Raw genomic sequence first — 26,509 nt, 5'->3', positions numbered from 1 at the left:
ACTTGCAAACTGATGTGCAAACCTGCAAACACATGAAGTCACTTCTACGGACTAGCAACTACCTCTGCAAAACTACTACTTCCTTTTTGCTGTCAGCATAATAAATCTAACTTTTGAAAAATAAACATAGACCGTGCAAAACACTGCAGAAAAAGCTATCAGGATGGTGCTGCACAATATCTTTTCATCTGTGGTTTCCTGTGTGAGGAGGCAGTTTAAACGCACATTAAGAAGTGAGTTGTGCTGGCACAGAGGAATTATATCATTTAAAGGTCATGAGAACATCTGGTGTCAGGGCAGGTCGCACTGGCAGCACGAATATCAACTCCGTTTTTTTGGGAAACAGCTTAATGAGATCCGGTCAACGTTCAGGAAGCAGCGTAGCACATCAGTGGCGTCTGGAGTAAATCTGTGTTTCTGGCAGCTTACATCAGGAGGTGACCCTGCTACTCGGTGCTACAGCTGGGCCGCGGTCAAGGACGTCAAATTAACAGCTAACTCGGAGCAACATGCTGAGAAAATGTGACCCCACTCCAGAATGATGACGAAGGCAGACCGCTGGAATTTACTAAGAATGCGAGGTTACATGAAATCACCCGTAATCCAATACTGGTTGGGACACATGCCATTATCAGTTGCTGAGTCGCAGCTAAAAGGTCGCCAAACAAACAAACCCTCAAACAGAGAAGCCTTTGTTTGTCATTGACATTGTGCTGAACTAAAATGGCCTCCCAGTATCAGAGAAGCGGCCGGGCTGTCTCCCTTTCTCCCTTCGCTGAGCACCTTGAGAGACTCCAGCCAGCAGAAAGAGGGTCAAACAAAGAGGTGGCAGGTTCAGAGGTGCTGCTCCCTTTATATCCAGGTCACATTCACTCTCATCACCACATCCCACGCTGAGGGTGATGACTAGCCGGCTGAGGAATTTAGCAGGCAGTGTGACACACCGGGAGGGTGACCAGGTATCCTTTTACCCCCCTCAAGCTGCTGACAGACGCATCGGAGCAACATTACGCTTCTATTAAATGACATTTAAAAGTTTAATCAGCTCAAATGGGCGACTGTTAGCGAACAAGGGGGTCATTGTTTAAGTGGGTAATGGTGCTGGCACCGCGGTGGCGTGTGTGGAAGTGCACCAAGAGCGCTGGAGGCCGATCAGGTGAGCCGGAGTGATTGATGGAAGAAAACACGCTGCCGGCCAAGCTGCGGTGTTATTAGGCACGGTGCTTGGCAATGCCAACCTTATAAATGAGCATCAGAGCAAATCCAAAACTGAGGCTGATTGTGGTGGCTGAGAATTATTCAACACTTGTTCCGTATCATTAAACAGGGTTATCAGCTGAATGTGGCTTGCACAGCAAAAGACTGCATTGTGTGTTTGAAAGAGTGACCTTTTGTCCTCATTTTCTGTTATTCAGATTAAGCTTAGCATGAAGACTTGAAACAAGGAAGCAGCTAGCTAGCCTGGCTCTGTCCAAAACTAATGCAGAAACCGCTAAGCTCTCTAATGAACAAAATGTTACAAATCTGTTTGTTTAATTTGTACAAAAACTACAAGTTAAACCAACAAGTTGTGGTTTCAGGCAGGGTTATGTGAGTAAAGCTCCAGAAAGGCTGGGAGGTTTTGCTACCTTCAGATGGAGCCAGGCTGGCTGTTTTTCTGTTTCTGCTAAGCAAAGCTAAGCTAAGCTAAGCTAAGCTAAGCTAAACTAAGATAAGCTAAACTAAGCTAAGCTAAGCTAAGCTAAACCAAACTAAACTACACTAAGTTAAACTAAGATATGATAAGCTAAGCTAAACTGAGCTAAACCAAACTAAACTAAACTAAGCTAAACTAAGCTAAGCTAAGCTAAGCTAAGCTAAACTAAGCTAAGCTAAACTAAGCTAAGCTGAGCTAAACCAAACTAAACTAAACTAAGTTAAACTAAACGGGATTTTTTAAAATCAAAATTTGGACAACATGCTATACTATGCCTTCTTTTTGTGATTTTAATGACATACTATACTATGACTGTTTTTTTTTCTTCAAAATTTGGACAACATACTTTACTATGACTGTTTTTAATTTTTAATTTTGGACAACATACTATACTATGAGTTTTTTGTGATTTTGAACTACATAGGCCTACTATACTATGATTTTTTTTTTCAAAAAATTTGGCAACATACTATACTATGACTTCTTTTTGTGATCTTTAATGACATACTATACTATGACTTTTTTGTGAATACATGAACAAGGAAATAAATACTGTAAGCGATTTCCAAAAACATCAAACTGTTCTTTTAACCATTCCCACCAGCAGAAGTTACAAGCATGGATAACTTGGTAACTTTATTGGGTTATTATTTTTAGATGAACAGGTAGGCAGGCAGTGGGAGGCCGGCTCAGACTGACTGGCCTTTGACTTATTAGTTGCTACATGTCTACTTGTGTGTGGAGGCATTTTTTGGAGGTTTTGGAGCGGATTTGAACACACCAGGAGGAAGAGGCCGCTGGCAAGACTGGAGACAAAAAACTGAGCATGGTTTTCTCACACACGACCACAAAACTGGAAGTAACATTTAAAACTACCAAGAAAAGCTGGCAGATATAGGTGATGGAGCTGTAGGTAAGGTTATACTCACCCAAGAAAGTTCCATATTTCTGTAATATGCAATTTATGTAAGATATAGGGAGATTGAGGCACTAATGCTTATTAGATTTTATACCACAAACTGTGTTAGCAAAGCAGGTTAGCACAGCAGCATAACATCGACTCACAAATTTGACACTTTAGACTAAACTGACCTGTGACTCCTATGATTTATCTTCACCAGAGGTGAAAGAAGTATTCAGATCTCTTACTTAAGTAAAAGTACTAATACCACACTTTGAAATTACTCCACTACAAGTAAAAGTTCTGTATTCAAAACTTACTGAAGTAAAAGTACTCATTATTCAGAATGGACCGACTCAGATTTTTTTATATATTATTAGATTATTTGTATTGATTCATTTCTGTAAGCAGTGTTTAATTTTGTAAAGATAATGCTCATTTTTAACTATTTAATATACTGTTGAGTTTAAAATGTATAACTTTAAATTGATTATGTTTTCATGTTAAATCTCGACCTGAATAGTAAATCTGTCAGCTAAATGTAGTGGAGTAAAAAGTAAAATATTTGCCTCAAAATGCAGTAGAGTAAAAGTTACATAAAATGGAAATACTCAAGTACAAGTACCTCAAAATTGTACTTAAGTACAATACTTTCCACCAGTGCTATTCACAATACTTGATACTTTCCCCCAAGCCATACTATATGCAATTAAATATGCTAAAAAAATATGTGAAATAATATAACACATATCACAAATTTAACAAATAAATGTAACTTTAAAAAGCCTTCATGATGTTTTGTAAATAGAATATATTGTTACTCTATTGTTAAAGTGGCATTACCTCTGTGAAAGAGTGCATCATGAGATGTGTAGGACTTTAAACACAAAGTTTCAGAGAGGGACTTGCCTTTGTTGACGAGGGACTTAAGTGAAAAGACTTGCAAAACAATGTCTTGGTCCCACCTCTGGCCTGTAGCCATAAACATCAGCTATATAAGCATTCTATGAAATTCCTGCATGAACATTTATTTACTGTACTAAATCCTTTGATAGTGCTCCAGTCATGCCATAATATAAAGCCAAATAATCTCTGAGAATATACAGTATTTTCTCACCTTTGGGCAGTTCTTACAGCATTTTGAACCAATTATTTTATCAACATACGCTTTCTGCTGCAACACACTTGCACTGTAAAAAAAGAAAAGTTGGGTGAACTCAAAAGATCAAGGCAACAAACTTCGATAAAATTTTAAGTTGGACAATTAAACTAAATATTTTAAGTTTTGTTTTTGAGTTTGCTCAACTCTGAATTTCTCTGGCACGATTGTAACGCCGCTATGAAATGTCAGCTAATGTTGTGACCACAATGTTGAGTTAGCATTGATACGCTAATGGCTACTCTTGTAGCTGTAACAAGCAGCGCCGCTAGCATCAGTTAGCCGCTAGCATCAGTTAGCCGCTAGTTATCAGAACTATCGTCCCTTGTTGTGAACCCCAACTTAAAGATATAAGTAACAACAACTCACCAACTTGTTTTTGAGCAGACAACTGGCTTCCTTTGTTGTGCTAACTTACATTATTGCCCTAAATGTCAATAATTTATATTTCCAAGTTTTACCAAATTAAATCACTGTTTTAGGCCAAAAAAATACAAGTTGGCTTTTCTGCAGTGTACCCCCTGGGGATGAATTATGTATACGTCCACTCATTTTATTTATAAATGAGATTATGGAACCACATCTGATCCTCATAACCTCCATCACACCCCTCACCCGTCCATGACTGCCCGGCCTTGTTTGGACATCACAATGATGGTTTATGGTTTCCTTCTTGGCGGCGTGCACCGACACCACCCAGCCCGTGCCCTCCATATGCCCCTGCAGGGTTGGAATAGATGCACACACATCGCCATGACCTGAATACCAGGCGCTCACACACACAGACACGTACACACACGCTCAAAGTGGTACCATCTTGAAATTGAAAGTTGTTTGTTTGATATTGATCACTATTCTAATCAATATGGCTGCAACTTATGTCATAATGCTGTGTGTGGAGGTTGTTTTTCTGCAAATGCATAGCTAATAGTATAGTGTAGCATAGTTAATGCATAGTCAAAGTGCAGCCAGTGGACCAATGGCAGCCCTCAAGCATAAATGTACAGTAAATGTACCTGAACACTTGATACTTGTGTCTTGTGATGCTAAGCAAAGTACTCATTATTCAGAATGGACCCACTCAGATTGTTTTATATATTATTAGATTATTTGTATTGATTCATTTATGTAAACAGTGTTTAATTTTGTAAAGATAATGCTCATTTTTAACTATTTAATATACGGTTGAGTTTAAAATGTATAATAACTTTAAATTGATCATGTTTTCATCTTAAATCTCGACCTGAAAAGTAACTAAGTCTGTCAGCTAAATGAAGTAGAGTAAAAGTTACATAAAATGGAAATACTCCTCTCATACTCATCTTGAAATTGAAAGTTGTTTGTTTGATATTGATCACTATTCTAATCAATATGGCTGCAACTTATGTCATAATGCTGTGTGTGGAGGTTGTTTTTCTGCAAATGCATAGCTAATAGTATAGCGTAGCATAGTTAATGCATAGTCAAAGTGCAGCCAGTGGACCAATGGCAGCCCTCAAGCATAAATGTACAGTAAATGTACCTGAACACTTGATACCAGTTGCTCCCAACCCTCATATCACACACAGACAGACAGTCTTGTGATGCTAAGCAAAGTACTTATTATTCAGAATGGACCCACTCAGATTGTTTTATATATTATTAGATTATTTGGATTGATTCATTTATGTAAACAGTGTCTCATTTTGTAAAATAATGCTCATTTTTAACTATTTAATATACGGTTGAGTTTAACATGTATAATAACTTTAAATTGATCATGTTTTCATGTTAAATCTCGACCTGAAAAGTAACTAAATCTGTCAGCTAAATGTAGTGGAGTAAAAAGTAAAATATTTGCCTCTAAATGCAGTAGAGTAAAAGTTACATAAAATGGAAATACTCAAGTAAAGTACAAGTACCTCAAAATTGTACTTAAGTACAGTACTAAGTTACTTTCCACCACTGCTCTTCACAATACTTGATACTTTCCCCCAAGCCATACTATATGCAATTAAATATGCTAAGGAAATATGTTAAATAATATAATACGTATCACAATTTTAACAAATAAATGTAACTTTAAAAAGCCTTCATGATGTTTTGTAAATAGAATATATTGTTACTCTATTGTTAAAGTGGCATTACATCTGTGAAAGAGTGCATCATGAGTTGTGTAGGATTTTAAGTTACATAAAAATGGAAATACTCATCTCATACTCATCTTGAAATTGAAAGTTGTTTGATATTGATCACTATTCTAATCAATATGGCTGCAACTTATGTCATAATGCTGTGTTGGGAGGTTGTTTTTCTGCAAATGCATAGCTAATAGTATAGCGTAGCATAGTTAATGCATAGTCAAAGTGCAGCCAGTGGACCAATGGCAGCCCTCAAGCATAAATGTACAGTAAATGTACCTGAACACTTGATACCAGTTGCTCCCGACCCTCATATCACACACAGACAGACAGTCTTGTGATGCTAAGTAACCAGAGCGACATGCCTGGGTGCTCTGACATCACGCTGACGCAGATGCTCATACACATTAAGATCTGCTCATTGATCCCAGGTGTATATAATGTATATATTCATGTATATATACGTGTGTGGCGACGCTGGGTCCGGTGAATAGAGCTCCCTCTGCCCGTCGTCATTCTGAGAGGCTTTGCAGCAGGCCGCTTCCTCCATTAATCTGTCTCCTTTTACCAGAGCTGTCAAGACCATGGCATGTGTGTATGCGCGAGTGTGTATCTAAGCATGTACCACACAATGTGTCCCTGTGCCTCTCATTGTCGGTGTGAATGTGTATTTGTGCATGTGTGAGCACACCATGTAATATTTCACTCCTTTACCCACAGGGATTAGACCATTCATCTCCCGAAGCCTCTGTGTAGGTGTCACACACAGCGCTAATGAGGAAAGGATGGAACAAGGGAGAGCCGGCGAGCGAGGGAGGGAAAAAGTAAAAATAGATTTTTTTTTTCGGACGGCAGAAAAAGAGGCGACAGTGATCGATAATTCCTGCACGGAAATCGAAGTATTGATGAATGGGGGGGATTTTCATGCTGGGAGCGATGGGAACGTGGGCGATTGTGGAGTTTAAAGAGAGATTGTAGCCCTGCAAGGGAGGAAAAGGGTTAAAAAAAAAAAAAAAGAGGGGTTTGCTGAGAGCAAAGGCAGCGACTCTTCCCATAACACAAATCAATTTACACCATCCTGAGACATTGATTATAGCTGGCTCATACCTCACATGGTAACAGCAGACATCAAACAGACACTGTCAAGCCTGTAAAACCACACAACGGGGGCATTATCTGCCTCTCACTGAGTGTGTGTGTGTGTGTGTGTGTGTGTATGTGTGTGTGTGTGTGTGTGTTGTTCAGCAGACCAGATATCTCTCCGCTTCCCCAGTTACTCAAACAAGGGGATGGCTGCTAGGCAACCAAGCCACATCACATCACATCAGGCAAGCCAGGAGAGAGCGAGAGACATAGAGAGAGAAGAGAAGGGAGCAAGAGAGAGAGAAAGAGAGAGAGAGAAGTAGAAAGAGAGAGAGATAGGAGGAGGAGGAGGGAGTTTGGAGGCAGAAAACTGTGCTGGCAGTATTACATAAGCCGGCAGCCCAGTCCCACTGCTCACATTAATGTGGTTAGGCACTCGGAAGTGATGTCCATTAGTCACAAGTGACAAGGCAGGTGAAGACGCGGCATCCAGCAGTGATTTTTAAAAGCCATTGTTGTTTATAATGGAGGAGCATTACGAACAGATGAGTCAAAAAAAACAAAACAACACACACATTATGAGCGGATGAGTCGCCTACTGTACCGAACAAACAGAACGGGGACTGATAACACCCCAGAGGGAGGCTTTTAAACAAACACACACACATACATGCATGAAGATACATAATATAAAGATATACTCTTTGTATGAAAACACATGCACACAAACACACACACATATATATATATATTAATATATAACAGTGACACACATATATAACAATGACATATGGCAGCTATTCTCAACCTTGGGGTCGGGACCCCAATTGGGGTCGCGAGATGGTTTCTGGGGGTCTCCAAATCATTTTGGAAGTCAGCTCTGTCTCCACTGTGTTAAAGTGTTCATGTGTTAATGTATTTTAGTCTTTTTGGTCACTTAATGTCTTTTTTTGGGTTATTTTGTGTGTTCTTTGGTCATTTTGTGTCTTTTTTTGATCATTTTGTGGTCAATTTGTGTGTTTTTTGGTCATTTTGTGTCTTTTTTTGATTATTTTGTGGTCAATTTGTGACTTTTTTGGTAATTTTGTTTCTTTTTTAGATCATTTTGTCTTTTTTTAGTCATTTTGTGTCTTTTTTGGTAATGTTGTGTCTTTTTTTAGTCATTTTGTGTCTTTTTTTTGGTCATTTTGTGTCTTTTTTGGTCATTTTCTTTCCTTTTATAGGTCATTTTTTCTTTTTTGGGTGATCTGAACTGTGCGTGTGAGATTGTGTTCAGTGAGCGGGGGTCGCGGACAACATGCATGTTAAATTTGGGGTCGCGACTCAAAAAGGTTGAGAACTACTGCCATATGGAATGATATGTGAAAGTCCCCACTAGAAAAATATGCGAGTTCTCATTGGACGATGAGGCTGTGAGGCTGTTTGTGTGTACATGAAAGCTGCGTCAATCAACATGATCATCAAAAATACATCAAAGGCTAAAATAAAGATGAAGTGGAGCTGCTGGTGTTCCTGACAGCCTATACATTATCCATGTATCACATACAACAACATACATTCTATCTCAAGACGCGACCAGCACATCTCTGAACCATTAAACTCATATCCATTAATTCTGATAGCTTATAATATTACTCATTTGTCATTAATTGCAAAAGAGCTACTGTATGTATAACTCCATAGGAGATTTATAGCATTATTCTCTCTATACACTGCTCTGTGTTGCTTTTTCTGCACCAACAGCATTGATATCCAATATTAATGACACTTTTTTCATATAAATATACAACACTGAGGGGAAAAAAATCATGTTCTGCATTTCTTTTATCTGATAACTTGTTAAGAATGGATGCTGGGGATGCTTGTATTGTATTTAAGGGACGATTAGACTAATTGAGAATGAAAGCTCAATTAGTTAAAAGTGATTTTTGTTACATGCCTTATTATTGAAAATTAACTGATTTGAGTAATACTTTTGATTTTTGCATAATGCAGTATAGTGCAGTATGGATGCAATTCTTGCTGAAAGTCAGATGAGAAGGTTGATACCACATTTATATCTGTTTTTAAATACCAAGCTACATCCAGGAGTTGGTTAGCTTTGTCCAAGGATTTAAAAAAAATCTGCCCAGCATGACCTCTTTAGTTCAATAATAACACTCTAGCTTGATTGTTTAATGTATGAAAAGTAGTTGTGGTTTGACTACATTATGAGACTATTTCTTATATAGCGGGACCCCAATTGGGGTCGTGAGATGATTTCTGGGGGTCGCCAAATCATTTTGGAAGTCAGCTCTGTCTCCACTGTGTTAAAGTGTTCATGTGTTAATGTGTTTTAGTCTTTTTGGTCATTTCATGTCTTTTTTTGGTCATTTTGTGTGTGTTTTTTTGTCATTTTGTGTGTTTTTTTGTCATTCTGTGTCTTTTTTGGTCATTTTGTATCTTTTTTTTGTCATTTTGTGGTCAATTTGTGTATTTTTTGGTCATTTCGTTTCCTTTTTTCGGTCATTTTGTGTCTTTTTTTAGTCATTTTGTGTCTTTTTTGGTCATTTTGTGTCTTTTTTGGTCAATTTGTGTCTTTTTTTTGTAATTTTGTGTCTTTTTTGGTCATTTTGTGGTCAATTTGTGTATTTTTTGGTCATTTCATTTTCTTTTTTGGTCATTTTGTGTCTTTTTTTAGTCATTTTGTGTCTTTTCTGGATATTTTGTGTCTTTTTTAGTCATTATGTGTCTTTTTTGGTCATTTTGTGTCTTTTTTAGTCAATTTGTGTCTTTTTTTCTGGTCATTTTCTGGCTTTTTTCGGTCATTTTATGTCTTTTTTGATCATTTTGTGGTCAATTTGTGTCTTTTTTGGTCATTTTGGTTCCGTTTTTTTCCGTTTCCCATCTGGCATACGTCCCTGGGCCTCTCTCTACCGCGTCAAGGTTGCTATGTAGGAGAGGTCCTGGCTGTAGCCTCATATTTAATAGACAGATACAAGTGGTATTGATCATCTCATCAAACTCTCGACAAGTAAGAAAATAGGGCTACCTCCCAAAATGTCATGCTTCTTAAGGAACACTGTCTACCTAACAGTGCTTTTCACTGAATCTGCATCAATTGTAGCAAGAGGCTACATCCATAAAACCCGGACCGAAACCTTCACCACAGCCCAGGCCCCTCACAGCTCCCTGGGGATGATGGTGAAGGGCCGGATGGGGCAGGAAGCCTCCAGCTCCAGGGCTGTCAGAAAGCAGTCCGGGGCCTGGCTGCAGTCCCGAGACTGCAGGGCCTCGCCCAGACCGCTCCACGCCTCATGGGAGGTGCTGTGGACCTGAACCGCATCACGCAGGACCTTCTCCCCAAGGTGGACACGCCCAGTTTGCACCAGCAGACGGCCCTGGGTGGACGGATGGATAAAAGACAAGGAAAATATGATTAATACACTACCGGTCACCCCAATTTTTCCATTTTTTTATTGAAATTCAAGCAGTTCAAGTCAAATGAACAGCTTGAAAGGGTCCAAAGGTAAGTGGTGAACTGCCAGAGGTAAATAAAAAAAGGTAAGCTTAACCAAAACTGAAAAATAATGTACATTTCAGAATTATACAAGTAGGCCTTTTTCAGGGAACAAGAAATGGGTTAACAACTTAACTCTATGGAGTCTTGGGCTATTTTGTTCATTTTTGAATTGTTTTCATGTCTTTGTAAGTTATTTTGTGTCTTTTTTTGGTCATTTTGTGTCTTTTTTTGGTCATTTTGTGTCTTTTTTTAGTCATTTTGTGTCTTTTTTAGTCATTTTGTGTTTTTTTGGTCATTTTGTGTCTTTTTTTAGTCATTTTGTGACTTTTGGTGTCTTTTTTTAGTCATTTTGTGACTTTTGGTGTCTTTTTTTAGTCATTTTGTGACTTTTGGTGTCTTTTTTTGGTCATTTTGTGTCTTTTTTTGGTCATTTTGTGTCTTTTTTTAGTCATTTTGTGTCTTTTTTAGTCATTTTGTGTCTTTTTTGTCATTTTGTGTCTTTTTTTGGTCATTTTGTGTCTTTTGGTGTCTTTTTTTGGTCATTTTGTGTCTTTTTTTGGTCATTTTGTGTGTTTTTTTAGTCATTTTGTGTCTTTTTTTGGTCATTTTGTGTCTTTTTTTAGTCATTTTGTGACTTTTGGTGTCTTTTTTTGGTCATTTTGTGTCTTTTTTTAGTCCTTTAGTCCAACATAAAATGTGATTTTGAATCTTTTTTTTACTTTCAAAACACTATCATGCTCAATAAAGAATTTTAAATGTTGCAAATGTGCATTAATTTCAGAGTACACTGAGACATTAAACTGCATAATTTTCAATTAAATTCTGGAAAAGTTGGTGTGTTCTAAAACTTTTGACCAGTAGTGTATATCTGTATAGTAGAGTTAGGGATGTTTGTGTAGGACTTGAAAAGTAATAAAACAGACAGTTGGTACAAAATGTTATTTAATAGTTTGTTTTTAGAGAAAATCTGGATGAATTAAGGCCACTTCTAGGGTAAGTTACAGGCTAAAATTTGACCCATGGCATGCTCTCATTTTCACAATACAGAATGGTGATAGTACATTTAACTTCAGTAGTTTTGTCCCTAATGTTTTTTTTATCCTAAATATCTACCATTAAAACATTTTTCATGACATGAAAAGATCAACTAAGCAGATGGTGGCTTTTTACAAAAAAAAAAAAAAAAAATCCAAATCTTGGATTATAATTCCTGCTGTCCTGTGCACTAGTTTAGTATGACAAAAACATCAACAACAGCCAACTGTACACTTTACTAGAGTCCTATTCAACTAGGATTGTACAACTGGAGGGAGAAAATCCACAAATCACGAGATTAGGAGCAGTCCTGTGCTGAAAGATGACGCAGTCTGTCAGGAGTCGCACACACAGTAATTAAAGTTGATGCTAGGTTTAACCTGCTCGGGTCGAAGAACAGACTGTTGGTCAAAGGAAACATTAAAATAAAAATGGGTCATGCAGAAGTAAATGTTTCATCACTGTGGATATGCCAACACACACCCTCACTTTTTTTTAAATGGTAAACTGTATTTTTTTTTTTTTAAACTTTTAGACACTCAACTAAGCACCATCAAAGGTGCGACAGCTCTAAAATTTCCAGACCCACGTGTCACATATTCTGTATTTAATTAAAAAATTAGCTCCAAACCGTTTATCTGTTAATGCTAAATGTGTATGTGTGTGTGTGTGTATATATATATATATATATATATATAATATATATATATTATATATATATATATATATATTATATATATATATATATATATATATTATATATATATATATATATAATATATATATATTATATATATAAAAAATTGTTTTAATGTTTTTTATATATATAATATATATATATTATATATATAAAAAATTGTTTTAATGTTTTTTATATATATAATATATATATATTATATATATATACTTTTTTTTAAATTTTTATTTTATTTTATTTTATTTTATTTTTACTGTATTTGGGTTGTTTTATTTGTTATTGCTCTTATTTAATTTATTTTATTTTATTTTTATTTTATTGTATTACCTAATGTCTGTTTGCTGAACTGTCCTTTTATCTTAATATTTTTTATTTTACGTAATCTATGTATTAATGGAGGGGTCAAAACAGGGGTAGATGGGAGGGTAAACTACAAAAATGTCTGTACATCCATAACTGTACAGCGTCCATTGTTATGACAATAAAATATTGTTGAAAAAAAATAAAAATAAATTAGCTCCAGAGACTAAAGCTGTTTTTCATACCTGGCGGTAAACATGTTTATTTCTGCTGTAAAGTTGGTCTATTTAAAAGGCTATTTACTTGCTTTTGGAGTCAGCCTCAAGTGGCCATTCAAGTAAGTGCAGTTTCTGGCAATTCCACTAGCAGTTAGCTTAACATTAGCCACAGTGACTGCACACAGCGCTCTAAAAGTCCTGACCGAACAGTGAAGATGTTCACACATCGTCCAACTTTGATCAAAACCAAGAGATCCTAAACGTTAGCGCTAGTAGACGTTAGCAAGACCGCTAAGAACAGCCAATATGTAAAAAAGGACACTGGACCACATTGGAGCACCAGGTTACAGTAAAGAAAAAACAATTTTCCATTTCAATTATCAATCTGACCTTAAATAAAAAATATAATTAGATGCTATATTTGTAATTTTACTCTGACCTCAGAAGGTTACAACTAAAAACAGAAATATTTTTTGTTTTTGCTGAGCAACAGAAAGTACATTTCAGTGGAACTGTCGGTAACACTTTACAATAACCAACTAAATAATGTTTATAGATGGTTTATAAACCAATTATTAACCATTTACAAAGTGCTATACATATTTAATCGTTAAATGTTTCCAACCAATTTCTTAAAGGTATATGAATCATTTCAAAATCATTAACATACTTAATATGGAGTTAAAAGTATTAAAATGGGTGCAACTAAAACCATTTATAAACAATTAATTAAAATTTAATTGTTTGTTAATGGTAAAGTAACTATAAACTTACATTAATAGACATGTTTATAAATGAATATACATCTATTTGCCATTTATACATGATTAAGTTAGTTAAACATTAATAAATTATGTATTTACCATTCTAAATGGTCTATAAACAGTTTATAAATGATGATTAAACATTAATAAACGTAAAGTGTAGTGTAAAGTGTAACTGAACTGTCTTTTAAATACCCTCTCTTCTGTACTTTTAATGCCACAAATGAATAACATAGACGAGCAGCTTAAGTTTCATATTTTAAACGAATGGCCTGAGTAAAAGTAAAATTTAACTTATAGCAAATTTTCTTTTCTTTATTATTTTCTGTCTAACAAGAGAGACCAAGCAGATATCAACCATACAGCAAACTCCCAGCAAATAAATGACCAAGCTGATGCCCAGATTGTGTCAGAAGCATTGCTGGGATTAGTAAATGTAATGTAATTATTGAATTACAATTATTGAATTTGTAGCATTGATTTATTATTACTGAATACAGTAACAGTAACACTGCTCATCACCCATCTCAAGCAAGTTTCAAGTGTTTTTTCTTACATATTAAAATTGAACCCAGCAGTTCTGTTGAAAGGCAGAAAATGGTTGGTTATTAACGAGTTCACACAGTTTGTGCTAAATTGGACAAAACATTCAAAGACATTGGTATGTTCCTTTATAGCAGCTATTCTCAACCTTGGGGTCGGGACCCCAATTGGGGTCGCGAGATGATTTCTGGGGGTCGCCAAATCATTTTGGAAGTCAGCTCTGTCTCCACTGTGTTAAAGTGTTCATGTGTAAGTGTGGTCACTTAATGTCTTTTTTTTGTTGTCATTTTGTGTCTTTTTTGGTCATTTTGTTTATTTTTTGGGTCATTTTGTGTCTTTTTTGGTCATTTTGTGTCTTTTCTGGTCATTTTGTGGCTTTTTTGATCATTTAGTGGTCAATTTGTGTCTTTTTTGGTCATTTTGTTTCCTTTTTTTGGTCATTTTGTTTCTTTTTTGGGTGATCTGAACTGTGCGTGTGAGATTCTGGGGTCGCGGACAACATGCATGTTAAATTGGGGGTCGCGACTTAAAAAGGTTGAGAACTACTGCTTTATAGAACATGTTATACCAAAGTCCTTATTTGCAGTGGCGTGCTGGGCGATTACTGCCCAGGGCTCTGCCAGGAAGAGTGCAGGGTATGCATGCAATCTCCACACTAACTGATTTTATACTGTATGAATGTATGTACTGTATATGAACGAGCACAAAAAGCTGAGGAAGGAAAGGAATGAGCAGGCATTTCATGCTCACTGTATGGGTTATGGGTATATGGACTGGGTAAATGGTTGTTCAAACTGATGTGTGGGAAGGAAAAAGTGTACACTGTCAGGGTGTGTGTGTAAAAAAAAAGTATATATGGGAGACAGAGAAGGATATTATGGATGATATCTGCTGTCACCATGTTAAAGGTCGTGCAGAACTTTGTGTGAATGTCTAAGTGTGCTCTGTCTCTCCGGAGCTCCGCTCAGTTGGGGTGCGGTGTGTTCGGGAGCCCGGCAGAAAGGGCTGTCACGCAACTGACCAACAGCATGGAGTCAAATCTGTCTACACACACACACACACACACACACACACACACACACACACACACACACACACATATACAAGGGACAGAGTCACATGCACACTCAAGGTGACAACAGGCAGCCTCTCTTGCACAGTATCATCCCCTTCCTTACTTTGACTATCTGTTACACTCACACTCAACACACACAACACACACACACACACACACACACACACACACACACATACATATACACACACTGAGCTGGCCTGAGGTCAGACAGACGAGTCTTGTTATGCAGTCTCTGCTCACAAGCTCCAGATTAATTGGGCTGAAATTCACATAGCTGTCTAGGGGCTCTGATGCAACTTTCAATAAAAGCACACACACACACACACACACACACACACACACACACACACACACTCTCTCTCTCTCTCCATCTCTCTCTTCCTCCGTTCTCCTTTTCCTCAGTGCTGCTGTGAGGAAAACACAGAGGAAGATCGAAACTCTTGGGTACGAAAAAAAACCTGTCACAGGATGTGCAAACAGGGTTATGAGTTTGTGTGTGTGTGTGTGTGTGTGTATGTACGAGAGTGTGTGGGTGTAAGCTCCAGGTGCATGATGTTATTCCTTGCTGCTGGTTTGGCCACTAGCATCCACATCTTACTGTCTGTGCTCTTGTCTCCAGACTCACAGGGGTTACATTGTTCCAACGTTTCTAGCATAAACAAGTTGGCTACACATACACACACACACACACACACACACACACACCAACACTCACACCCTTCCATCTGCGCCACATGTCAGTTATGCTGGTAACCATGGAAAAGTTGATCCTTCTAGGCCAGCAGCTCAATCAAATAAACACTGCTACTGTATATACTGTGCTCTGATATAAATACAGGGGAGGCTGACAGGAGAGCACACACAACACAGTACACACACACACACACACACACACACACACACGCACACACACTGGCCATTTGTTGTCTGTAAAACACTTAAAGGACATTTTCTTTTTTTAAAGGTTCAGTGCGTTAAGTACAGCTGGTTAAAGGATGTGATTAGCCTAGCTTAGCAGAGGGAAACAGCTAACCTGGCTCTGGTCTTAAGTACATAATATGGTTTATTAACAGAAATATAAACATGTGAATCTGTGATTTAGGTGAAGCTATGTGTTGAAGCCAATTCTTGATGACCAACAGTTTATCCACCTGCCCAAAAGGTTAGTCCTGTAATGTATTCTCATGAAGGGGTTTGTATGATTTCCTACAATCCTATGATTTAAACATCAAACTTGCTATTTTCAACATAACAATCACAGCTAAAGCACATTGTTCCTGCTGTACGAGTGCAAGGGTTCGGCACTTACGAAAAACTGGAGGAAGCTTTGGTAGCTTATGAGCAGCACTGCAACATCCTATTTTATTTAATCTCCTCTGTTTAAATACACCCATGCCATAAAAAATAGACATTTATAAGACAGTAGTCAACAGTACAGTACGTTATTTTCCCCTTAGTGATTGAGCGACAAGCAGTCAGTAGGCTCGTTAGCATGTTTCTGTTGTTAGCTTGTTGAAAAGATGAAAAGATGTTCCTCACCAAGTTTCTGGAACCTCCTTTTTTCAAGTGCAGATTAACATGCAGATTAATTTCATATTGCTACGGTCTGGTGTGTCTAGGCCTTTACTGTGACAAGACTGGGAGACGTTTGTGCGGTTATATCGGCTAGCTTCGTGTTGCAAAGAAAGTTTTTCTGCATTTATCTTCCCAAAAAAACAACCTGATGTTTTTCTATTTATGTACCAGATAAATAAACTACAGACAGCATGTAAATCAGGGGTTTTTAGGGGTTTGGGTTCCAACTTTGGACAGAACCAGGTTAGCTGTTTCCCCTGCCTTTAGTCTTGATGCTAAGCTATGCTAACAATGTTTTAATTAGTTTGGTGCCTTATCTGTAGTCATGATTGACATGCATATTCTAATCTCACTCTTGGAAACACTGCAAGGGTTGATTTTTGTCAAAATGTTGAACTAATCCTGGAAGTTTGAGACAAGGAGTAGGAGAGTGAGCAGATAGGAAAGGAAGCAAGTGAGCCCAAGAACATTTAGTTTGTGACCGAGTGTCTCTGGCATTACACTGATAAAACTGGTATCTATTGGTTTTGCTTTAATTACTCGCAGCCATCTGTCTCCAGTTTTACCTCAGCTGATCCCACGGTGCTTGGCAGTGCAGGTTCGTTTCTTGTCGTGCCATTAAAGCACAACTGAACCGAGCCGAGCCAAACCGAGCGAGTGGGCAGTGGCGTTTTCATCCATCTTTAAAGCTCAATTAAAGCAAACTTTTTAGAACGCTGCAAACAATACACAACGTTTAATTAAGCGTATTTCCATCAGCCAGACTGAAGAGAATGAGAAAAGCTTCCTGAATGTCACAAACAAATACACCCAGCAGAGATTTGATTATGGAATTGATTAGCATTGGGGAAATGAGTTTTTGTTCTTCAGTGTCAGCTGATATTATTCATATTTCATACTGTGCAAAGACAAGAAGAATACTTTGTAATATTCTAACGTACCAACTACTGCTAAGCAGCCACTACAGAAATGTATTCATGGGAATAATATATTTATTGGATAACTTCTTTATTACCAAAAACTTTTTCTGCCTCAAGCGAGCATTAACACTTTTCATTACATCATAGTTTGCATATAAATACTAGGATGTAAATCCTAATACGTAAAGCCACATGCTGATTAAAAGCTACAGTAGAGGCTTTAAATCGAGTGTGTGCATCCAGACTGAACTGTCTGGATACTGACCAGACCGCGGGTTAGCTAGATACGCACTTACACGACATAAACACACAATCAATCAGTGACAAACTGGTCATATGGATTAGTTCCCACAAATTAATGTCTTCTAGAAAGAGTGTACAGACAGCTGAACTCTAAATTTAGATGTGCAATCTGCTGTTGTCAGCCATGCTGCCTACCGAGCTGCCTGACCAGACAAAACCAGAAAATAAGAATAAAGTTATGAACAGTTAAATCAGGGGTCTCAAACTCAAATTACCTGGGGGCCGCTGGAGGCAGTATCAAAATGACCAAAAAAAGACACAAAATGACAGAAAAACTACTAAATTACTTAAAAAAAGACACAAAATGACAAAAAAAGACACAAAATGACCAAGAAAAGACACAAGATGAATGAAAAAACACTAAATTACTTAAAAATAAGACACAATATGACAAAAAAAATACACAGAATTACCGAAAAAGACACAAAATTATTTTAAAAAAAGACACAAAATTATTTTAAAAAAAGACACAAATTTAAAAAAAGACACAGAATTACCAAAAAAGGCATAAAAATATTTAAAAAGACACAAAATTATTAAAAAGACACAACATTACCAAAAAAATACACAACATTACCAAAAAAAGACACAAAATTACCCAAATAAAGACACAAAATTACCAAAAAAAGTAATTAAAGGGACCTTCCACACACAACCCAGTAAAGTGCCATTCACATAAAACTCACAATAAACTTTCATATCAAGGTGGGGGCCACAAAATATCGTCACGAGGGCCGCAATGGGCCCGTGGGCCGCGAGTTTGAGACCCATGAGTTAAATGTAGATACAACAGTAAATAAACTAAGCCCCCTAAAAGTCAAGATACCCCTTCAGCAAAGCTCAACCATGTTGTTTATAACTTTAATATAAAGTAGTTAACACTGTAGCCTCACAGTAAGAGGGTTCGCGGTTCAGATCTGGCCAAGTTTCAGTGTTTGCATGTTGTGTCAGCCTGGGTTTTTTCAGGGCACTCCGGCTACCCCCCACATAGTCCAAAGGCAGGTGTTAGGTTAACTGGTGACTCTAAATTGCCCCGTAGGTGTTAATGGTTGTCTGTCGGCCCTGTGAGTGTCCGGCAGCCTGTCCGGGGTGTCCCCCTGTTTGGCTCCAGCCCATCCTGCAACCCTAATTAGGCTAAGGAGTACAATAATTAATGAATTTAGTTGTTGTTTGGATCCTTTCCAAAACCAAAAATGTGGAAAATGTCTTAATTTGTGTATTTCTCTTCACACATTTACACCAAGAGGGCCTCATTTGTCTTACAATAAGTAAAAGCACAAACATTCATAAGAGTTTAATTTAAGAGCTGATATCCAGCCATTTTCCATGGTTTTCTTGATAATAACCAAAATCATGATTTTAAAAAAAGGAAAATGGCTAGATATCAGTTCTTCTCAGTTCTTTTTCAATGACTGTATGTTTAACTAATAAAATCCTTTGTTTCAACTGATGATAGAACCGGGTTCACAACAAGGGACAATAGTTCTGCTCTTATTTCTGCTCTTAACTCTTATTTCTTTGCTATGAAATGCGGGAAAGCGATGAAATTTGGTCATTAGCGAAAGCTAGCGCCTAACTGATGCTAGCAGCTAACTGATGCTAGCGGCGCTGCTTGTTACAGCTACAAGAGTAGCCATTAGCGTATCAATGCTAACTCAAAATTGTGGTCACAACATTAGCTGACATTTCATAGCGGCGTTACAATCGTGCCAATTCAGCACATTGCAGAAGTTAGCAGAAGTAAGGATTAAAAGTTATTACAATGTTAAATTATAAGTTAGTACAACTTACAGTTGTTGACAAAAATCATAATTCAGAGTTGAGCAAACTCAAAAACAAAACTTAAAATATTTAGTTAATTGTCCAACTTAAAATTTTATCGAAGTTTGTTGCCTTGAAATTTTGAGTTCACCCAACTTTTCTTTTTTTGCAGTGTAGTCGTCTGTTGAAGCCCTGTGGGCTAACATCTACTATACACATGCACACAGTGTAACCGGGTGGCCCAATGCCCTGCCACTGAACCAGAAAGCGAGCCTTTACCTGAACCCTTAATCCCATCAGTGGTTAAGTCTGAGCTGGCAGGGAGAGGTGAGCCAGGGCTGCTGTATTTACCTTGGTCAGGCTTGAACTTTCCCTACTAATGAACCCTTTCATATGCAGTTGTATTTTTTCCTTAACCCTCCTGTTATGTTCTTTTCTCAGGAACAGCAATTATGTTTGTGGGTCAATTTGACCCGGGGCATGTTTAATTATCCAATGTGTCATTTGCTTATTTTTCATTTATAACTCCATTACTAACCACCAATCATTATTTAGTGCAATTGTGTTCTTTACCTCTCACAGATCATGGTTCAATGAGGATAATTCATTCGTTTTTCATAAAAAATGTATGTTAAAACTTTCTTAAATTAATATTGGAAAGACCTACATATAAAATACAACAGTTTAACATGACATTGATTTTATAAAAATTAATTTGACATTTACATTTTTTTTCTCTTTGTGAAAAATACTATAATATAATTTTTTTTAGATTTTTAAACTTTGAAATGGGTCAATTTGACCCGCAACATCACAGGAAGGTTAAAGGAATGCCAAGAAACTTTTAACTAGTTATTGAACACTCTAAATTTAATATTAATGCATTTAAATGACCCGTAAAAGCCTGCCACTGTGCCAAATTGCCAAATTCTGACAAAATCAAATGAGTTTTGCCCTGCTGCTCCGCTCGACTTCTGGGAGCCAAAGCCGACACCATACACTGCCAAAAAAGAAAAGTTGGGTGAACTCAATATTTCAAGGCAACAAACTTTGATAAAATTTTAAGTTGGACAATTAAACTAAATATTTTAAGTTTTGTTTTTGAGTTTGCTCAACTCTGAATTTCTCTGGCACGATTGTAAAGCTGCTATGAATGTCAGCTAATGTTGGGACCACAATTTTGAGTTAGCATTGATACGCTAATGGCTACTCTTGTAGCTGTAACAAGCAGCGCCGCTAGCATCAGTTAGCAGCTAGCATCAGTTAGCCGCTAGCATCAGTTAGCTGCTAGCTTTCGCTAATGACCGAATTTCACAACAAAGAAATAAGAGTTAGCAGAACAACAACTCACCAACTTGTTTTTGAGCAGACAACTGGCTTCCTTTGTTGTGCTAACTTACATTATTGCCCTAAATGTCAATAATTTATATTTCCAAGTTTTACCAAATTAAAGGAGAAATTAGGAGATTGATATAGTGTATGTATGTGATAAATGTAATATGTTTCAGTAAACTATAAACCACCAGCCAGCAGCTGATTAGCTTAGCTTAGCTTAGCATAAAGACTAGAAATGGAGAAACAGCCATAAGAAAGGGAATAAGCTTATTTCAAACTATTTCTAAAGTGGCTATATGACTTGAAAAATAATTGTATTCCTTCTGTCTGACAGTATCATATTTTTATTCTGTTTTAGCTTATTCCAACTATTCATTGAAGCTACATGATGTTTAATCTGAATAAAATATTCAAACCCTAGACTTTTTTTATGGAAATATTTTGGCTGTTTTGTGCATTTACATACATTCCCCTAAAATGAAACCTGACATATTTGGTTTCTTTAAAGAGCTCCTTCAGAATTTAAAATGAAGTGGGCTAGAACAAGTGCACAGCATGGGCAGGCTATGTAATGAATGACCCACATGTCATAGTGAGATTTAAGAAGGTCTAAGAAGCTCTTACCACTTTCACTGAGCCAACTGTGTATGTACAGTATGTTCTGTTCTTTACATGTTAAGCATCTCCACCATGTAATGCACCTGGATGGTATGTTTGCATGGCAGATAATATGTTTATGTATGCATTCTTTATCCTGTATGCTACGTGCGAGGTTCTGAGAAAATACAAAATAACATCTCGAATCGATTCCTGCATTGCAAAATACATTCTCACCTCTCTGCAGATCAGCAGGAATATAAATATAAAACAGTATTGAAAGAAAAAAAAAAAAATCAACATGGCACGCTTGCATGTTCACACTCACATGGGAATATAGCAACAGGAAGGGAAAAAAGAAGACGAAAGAAGAAGGAATGAAAGAGAAGGGTGATACAGGAGCCACGGAGGAAAGGAAGAGGATGAGAGCAAGAAAGGAAGAGAGTGTGAGCGAGCGAGAGAGAGAGAGAGCTAAACTGGGAACAATGAATAGAGAGAGAGGAGGATGGAGAGAGAGAGGAAAAGAGAGAAGTGTCAAAGAAAACGGAAAAAATAAGTGAGCCCAGATGAGCCATACATAGCAACGGAGGCACCAGCCAACTCCCAATCGTCTCTGTGTTTCTCTCTCTCTCTCTCTCTCTCTCTCACACACTCTCTCTCTCTCTCTCTCTCTCTCTCTCTCCGTGGTTATCAGAGGTCTTGCTCAATAGAATATATTTCCCTGGTTGCTAGGCAATCCCATAAAGCGGCAAGAACGTGCAAAGTGTTATAAATAATGTATTTGCATTATCTAATCAGCTGACAACCACCCCCATCCACACAGAGAGGAAAGGAGAGAGAGAGAGAGAGACAGAAAAAAAAAAAAAGAGAGAGAGAGAGAGAGAGAGAGAGAGAGAAAGAGAGAGAGAGAGAGATGGGGGGCATTTGATAATTGGAACGCGATTAATTCAATGAGCACAAGTCCTCGTCCTTGAGAGTATACATGCATATGTGAAGCAGTGTATGAATATGCTTCTGTTGGAGAGGAGGAAAAGTAAAGTGTGTGTGTGTGTGTGTGTGTGTGTGTGTGTGTGTGTGTGTGTGTGTGTGTGTGTGGCTGACTCAGAGCAGGCTCTGCTACCGAACAGGAGGGATGAGATGTGGAGGATGTTGGGAGTGGGTCAGATTCATTTCATGCCATCGCCGGAAGCAAGGCTGGGCCGTGTTTCAGGATCAGCTACCCATCAGAACACACACACACACACACACACACACACACACACACATGCACCACATGCCACGCATACACACACACACACACACACGTCAACCAAACACTTACCATAATGAGGTTAACAGCACAGACAGAACAATGTGTAAAAAGCTGACATTGCTAATACCGTGATAGATGAACGAAATAGATGATTAGAGGTGGACTGTAACGACTGAGACGGTAAACTATAAATCAGTACACACACACACACACACACACACACACACACACTCAGCATGCCAAAGTCCTATACTGGTTTCCTTCACTACCACACCCTCATCCATCCAAAAATACTCCAAAACCAGCAGCTGACCAGAGCTGTGAGTCACTGTCTGATCACTGCATTTGTCTCTCTCTCTCTCTTACACACACACACACACACACACACACTCAAAAACCAAGTGGACATGTTAATATGTAGAGGTGGAATTGGTAAAGTGGTGTGTGGTGAATAAGTGAAGATGGTGGTGGTGTGTCATTATGAACCGCGCTGCTGCTGAGCCCCTCTATGGCTTCTTGTTATGTGTTTCCCTTACTCACATTTCCCTTTCCTCATCTGCTGCGGACACTGTGGAGAAAATTACTACTTCCCTCCACTCTGGTTGGCTTGGATCAAGCTGTGCGACGCTGTCTTAAAACCTCAAAAAAGTTCTTTGGTTTCATTGTCTCCTCTGCTTTCACAAGAGGAAATTTAATTGTAGATGTCAGTCAAAATGCCGTGAAATCTGTAAGAAATTTGGTTGTGAAGAGCCAAAAAAAAACACAGCAATGAAGCTACAGCCAGTAGGACATTTAGCTTAGCATAAAGACTGAAAGGAGCTACACCTAGTCTTATCATTTTGCCACTTTAAATAAAACCATGCCCATTTCCCTATGACAAAAGTCTTGATGCAGTGTCAATATGCTATGTTGTGTTTAGACGAAGCATTAACCCTTCTAATGCACAACATGGTCAAAAATGACCCTCATTCATTCCCCATGTTATTTCATGCTGGCTGTGTGTTTCAGTGCTCTATCTTTTGATATCAACTTATTTTATGATTTAATATTCCAAGTATTCTTTAAATATCTTGTTTTTTAACAACAGATCATTATTTCCATTTGCCTCTCATACTCTATGAAGAAAAACGTTTCTTGTATTATTACATAGCTAACTACTTGGCTAAGTAGCTTGCTAAGCTAACTATTTAGCCAATAAGTTAGCTAAGTAGTTAGCTTAGCAAGCTACTTAGCCAAATACTGAGCCAAGAAGTTAGCTAAGTAGTTAGCTTAGCAAGCTACTTAGCCAAATGCTGAGCCAAGAAGTTAGCTAAGTAGTTAGCTTAGCAAGCTACTTAGCCAAGAAGTTAGTTAAAGGGATAGTTTGGGATTTTGGACATTAAGTTGTATGAAATATTTGCCACTAGTGTGGTGCCAAGTGAAGCTGGTTTCTAATATGCATAAGGGCAGTGGTGGAATGTTACTAAGTACATTTACTCAATTACTGTTATTAAGTACAATTTTGAGGTACTTGTACTTTACTTAAGTATTTCTAAGTTATGTATTTGTATTTAATTGTTTATGATAACTGTGTTTAATGTTTTGTTGTAACTCTTTTTTCATGCTGCTTTCTTGGCCAGGTCTCTCTTGAAAATGTTTTTTTAATCTCAATGAGGCTTTGACCTGGTTAAATAAAGTGTATATATATATATATATATATATATATATATATATATATGACTATATATGACATGACTAAATATGTCATGATTCCACTGTCTGTTCAGTATTTTATTTTCCCTTCATGTTCCATGTCTGATGTTTCCCCCTGTCTCTGTTTCAGCTTCCTGTCTGCCCCGTCCCCCTCCTCGTCTATGTGCACCTGATCCCTGATTGTGTCTCCCACACCTGTTTCTCATCACCCATCAGTCCTGTATATAACCCCCTTGGTGTCTTGTCTCGTCATCAGTTTGTTGTTCTTCCAAACTCATGGTCCAGCATTTCACAGTCATAGTCTTGTTGTTTTTTAAACCTTGCTCGCCTTTTTGCTTCTGCCTTTTTGCCTCTTGTTTTGGATACCTTTGCCTGTGTACTGACCCTTTTTGGAATAAAACGCCTTTTGAGTATTGCAACCAGATCTCTGTCATGCATTTGAGTCCTGCCTTCTGTGCTAGGCAAGCAGGCTTATAAGCATGTTTCCCAAATTCATGTCAAACTATTCCTTTCAGAGGAAATTCAACTGCAAGTGGCAAATCAACCATTGTAGAGAAAACATTAAGAGCAGTTATTGACAGACAGCTACGAACATGTTTGCCAGTGTAAACACACCAAGAAAGAGTAATTTAATTGTGAAAAAGCAGTTATTTCAATGAGCGCCATGGGGAGACTAACAATTAGCCAATCAGCACCATTGTTATCACACCTTTTCAAGATGTATGACTTTTCAATATCTCCAATCATAGTTTTTATTTTGCTCAGTTTTATATGGTGGCCCTGAGAGCTCACAGCACTGCAACTCAAGAAAACACATACAAATACACAAAACACAAGCAAATTAAGAAAACAGCTTCATCAATTTGACGACATGCACAGCTTTTAGAAAATGCGCTGCAAAGACCACAACACATTAAGAACAAGCGTAATCAGGGCCACTGTAGTTTTGCTCCAATAATTGTTGCATTCAAATTCCTGTAAAAAAAAAATGGCTGCAGCTTGGTGGTTAAAATGCACACTAAATACCCTCAATGTCCCCCATTTTTATATGAGACCTTTGGTGCATACTACTTTTTCTTTTTCTTACATCCTACTCTTTTTCTTTTTCTTACATTTCCTGCCTATATCAATACTGTGAGGTGTCCAATAAGTGCAAAATGCCCAAATAATAATCTGAATAAAATGTTATTTTCTGAAGCTCTAGGTTTGGCATTGGTGATGCTGTCTTCTATTGAAAATGTGTCTATAAAAAGTATTCAATCAGAAGTCTGCTTAGTGAAGCCATTGTAATGCAGAAGGACATCTCCTTTTATGTGTAGCCCCAACAACTTATTAAAAAAAGGTCTAAAGGACATTCAAGGAAAGTACAGTATGTACTTTTAGAGAATAATAGCTCAAGTGTAAGAATATCAACTAAGAATATCATCAGAATTCCCCTCAAGGCAGAGCAGAATAAATGGGCCACCGGCACACAAAGTGTCCACAGCAGATACAGTATAAAAATAAATGCATGAATCCAGAGCCACAGAGTAGCAGCAACTGTAGGTTGAATTCTGGCAGCCTGATGCAAACCAGAAATATGGGGAGCGGGCCAAATAAAATGTCCCACACACTGTCCCACTTAGCCTCCATCACAATGCAAAGAAGCAAGTATTTACCACAGCGCTCCATTAGCATGTCTAATATATAATCCACAACATATAGTACTCCTGATAGCAGTGGTTTTGTATTTGGGTCTATTAGTGCCCACTACAACATGTGCTTTAATCCAAGTACATGCATCAAAAAAAATGGTCCAATTAGTCCACATGTGCGTCAAATCCATGGAGGAAGGCACACACACACACACACACACACACAAACACACTCACACTTTCAGACTGAGAACACATCTGCCCTGTAAGAGACCCAGAGTAGGACACTGCCAGCTGGCTTTGTTTCAAATTTTCACCCCCAGGGATTGGTTCTCCCACAGGCC

General features: G+C 37.7%; 1 protein-coding gene across 1 annotated transcript in view; it reads right to left on the bottom strand.

The window, feature by feature from the left end:
* Nucleotides 1–7,455: 7,455 nt before the first annotated feature.
* Nucleotides 7,456–26,509, bottom strand: part of ttc7a (tetratricopeptide repeat domain 7A) — a 94,515-nt gene continuing 75,461 nt past the window's right edge. The window contains exon 21 of the mRNA XM_059359251.1: nucleotides 7,456–10,339. Coding sequence (XP_059215234.1) covers nucleotides 10,121–10,339 — 219 coding nt within the window. The 3' untranslated portion in view covers nucleotides 7,456–10,120. The remainder of the gene's footprint in view (nucleotides 10,340–26,509) is intronic.

Source organism: Centropristis striata, chromosome 20 (genome assembly GCF_030273125.1).
Source record: "Centropristis striata isolate RG_2023a ecotype Rhode Island chromosome 20, C.striata_1.0, whole genome shotgun sequence".
In the NCBI taxonomy this organism is placed as follows: domain Eukaryota; kingdom Metazoa; phylum Chordata; class Actinopteri; order Perciformes; family Serranidae; genus Centropristis; species Centropristis striata.
This window is presented reverse-complemented; position numbering and strand designations above follow the sequence as displayed.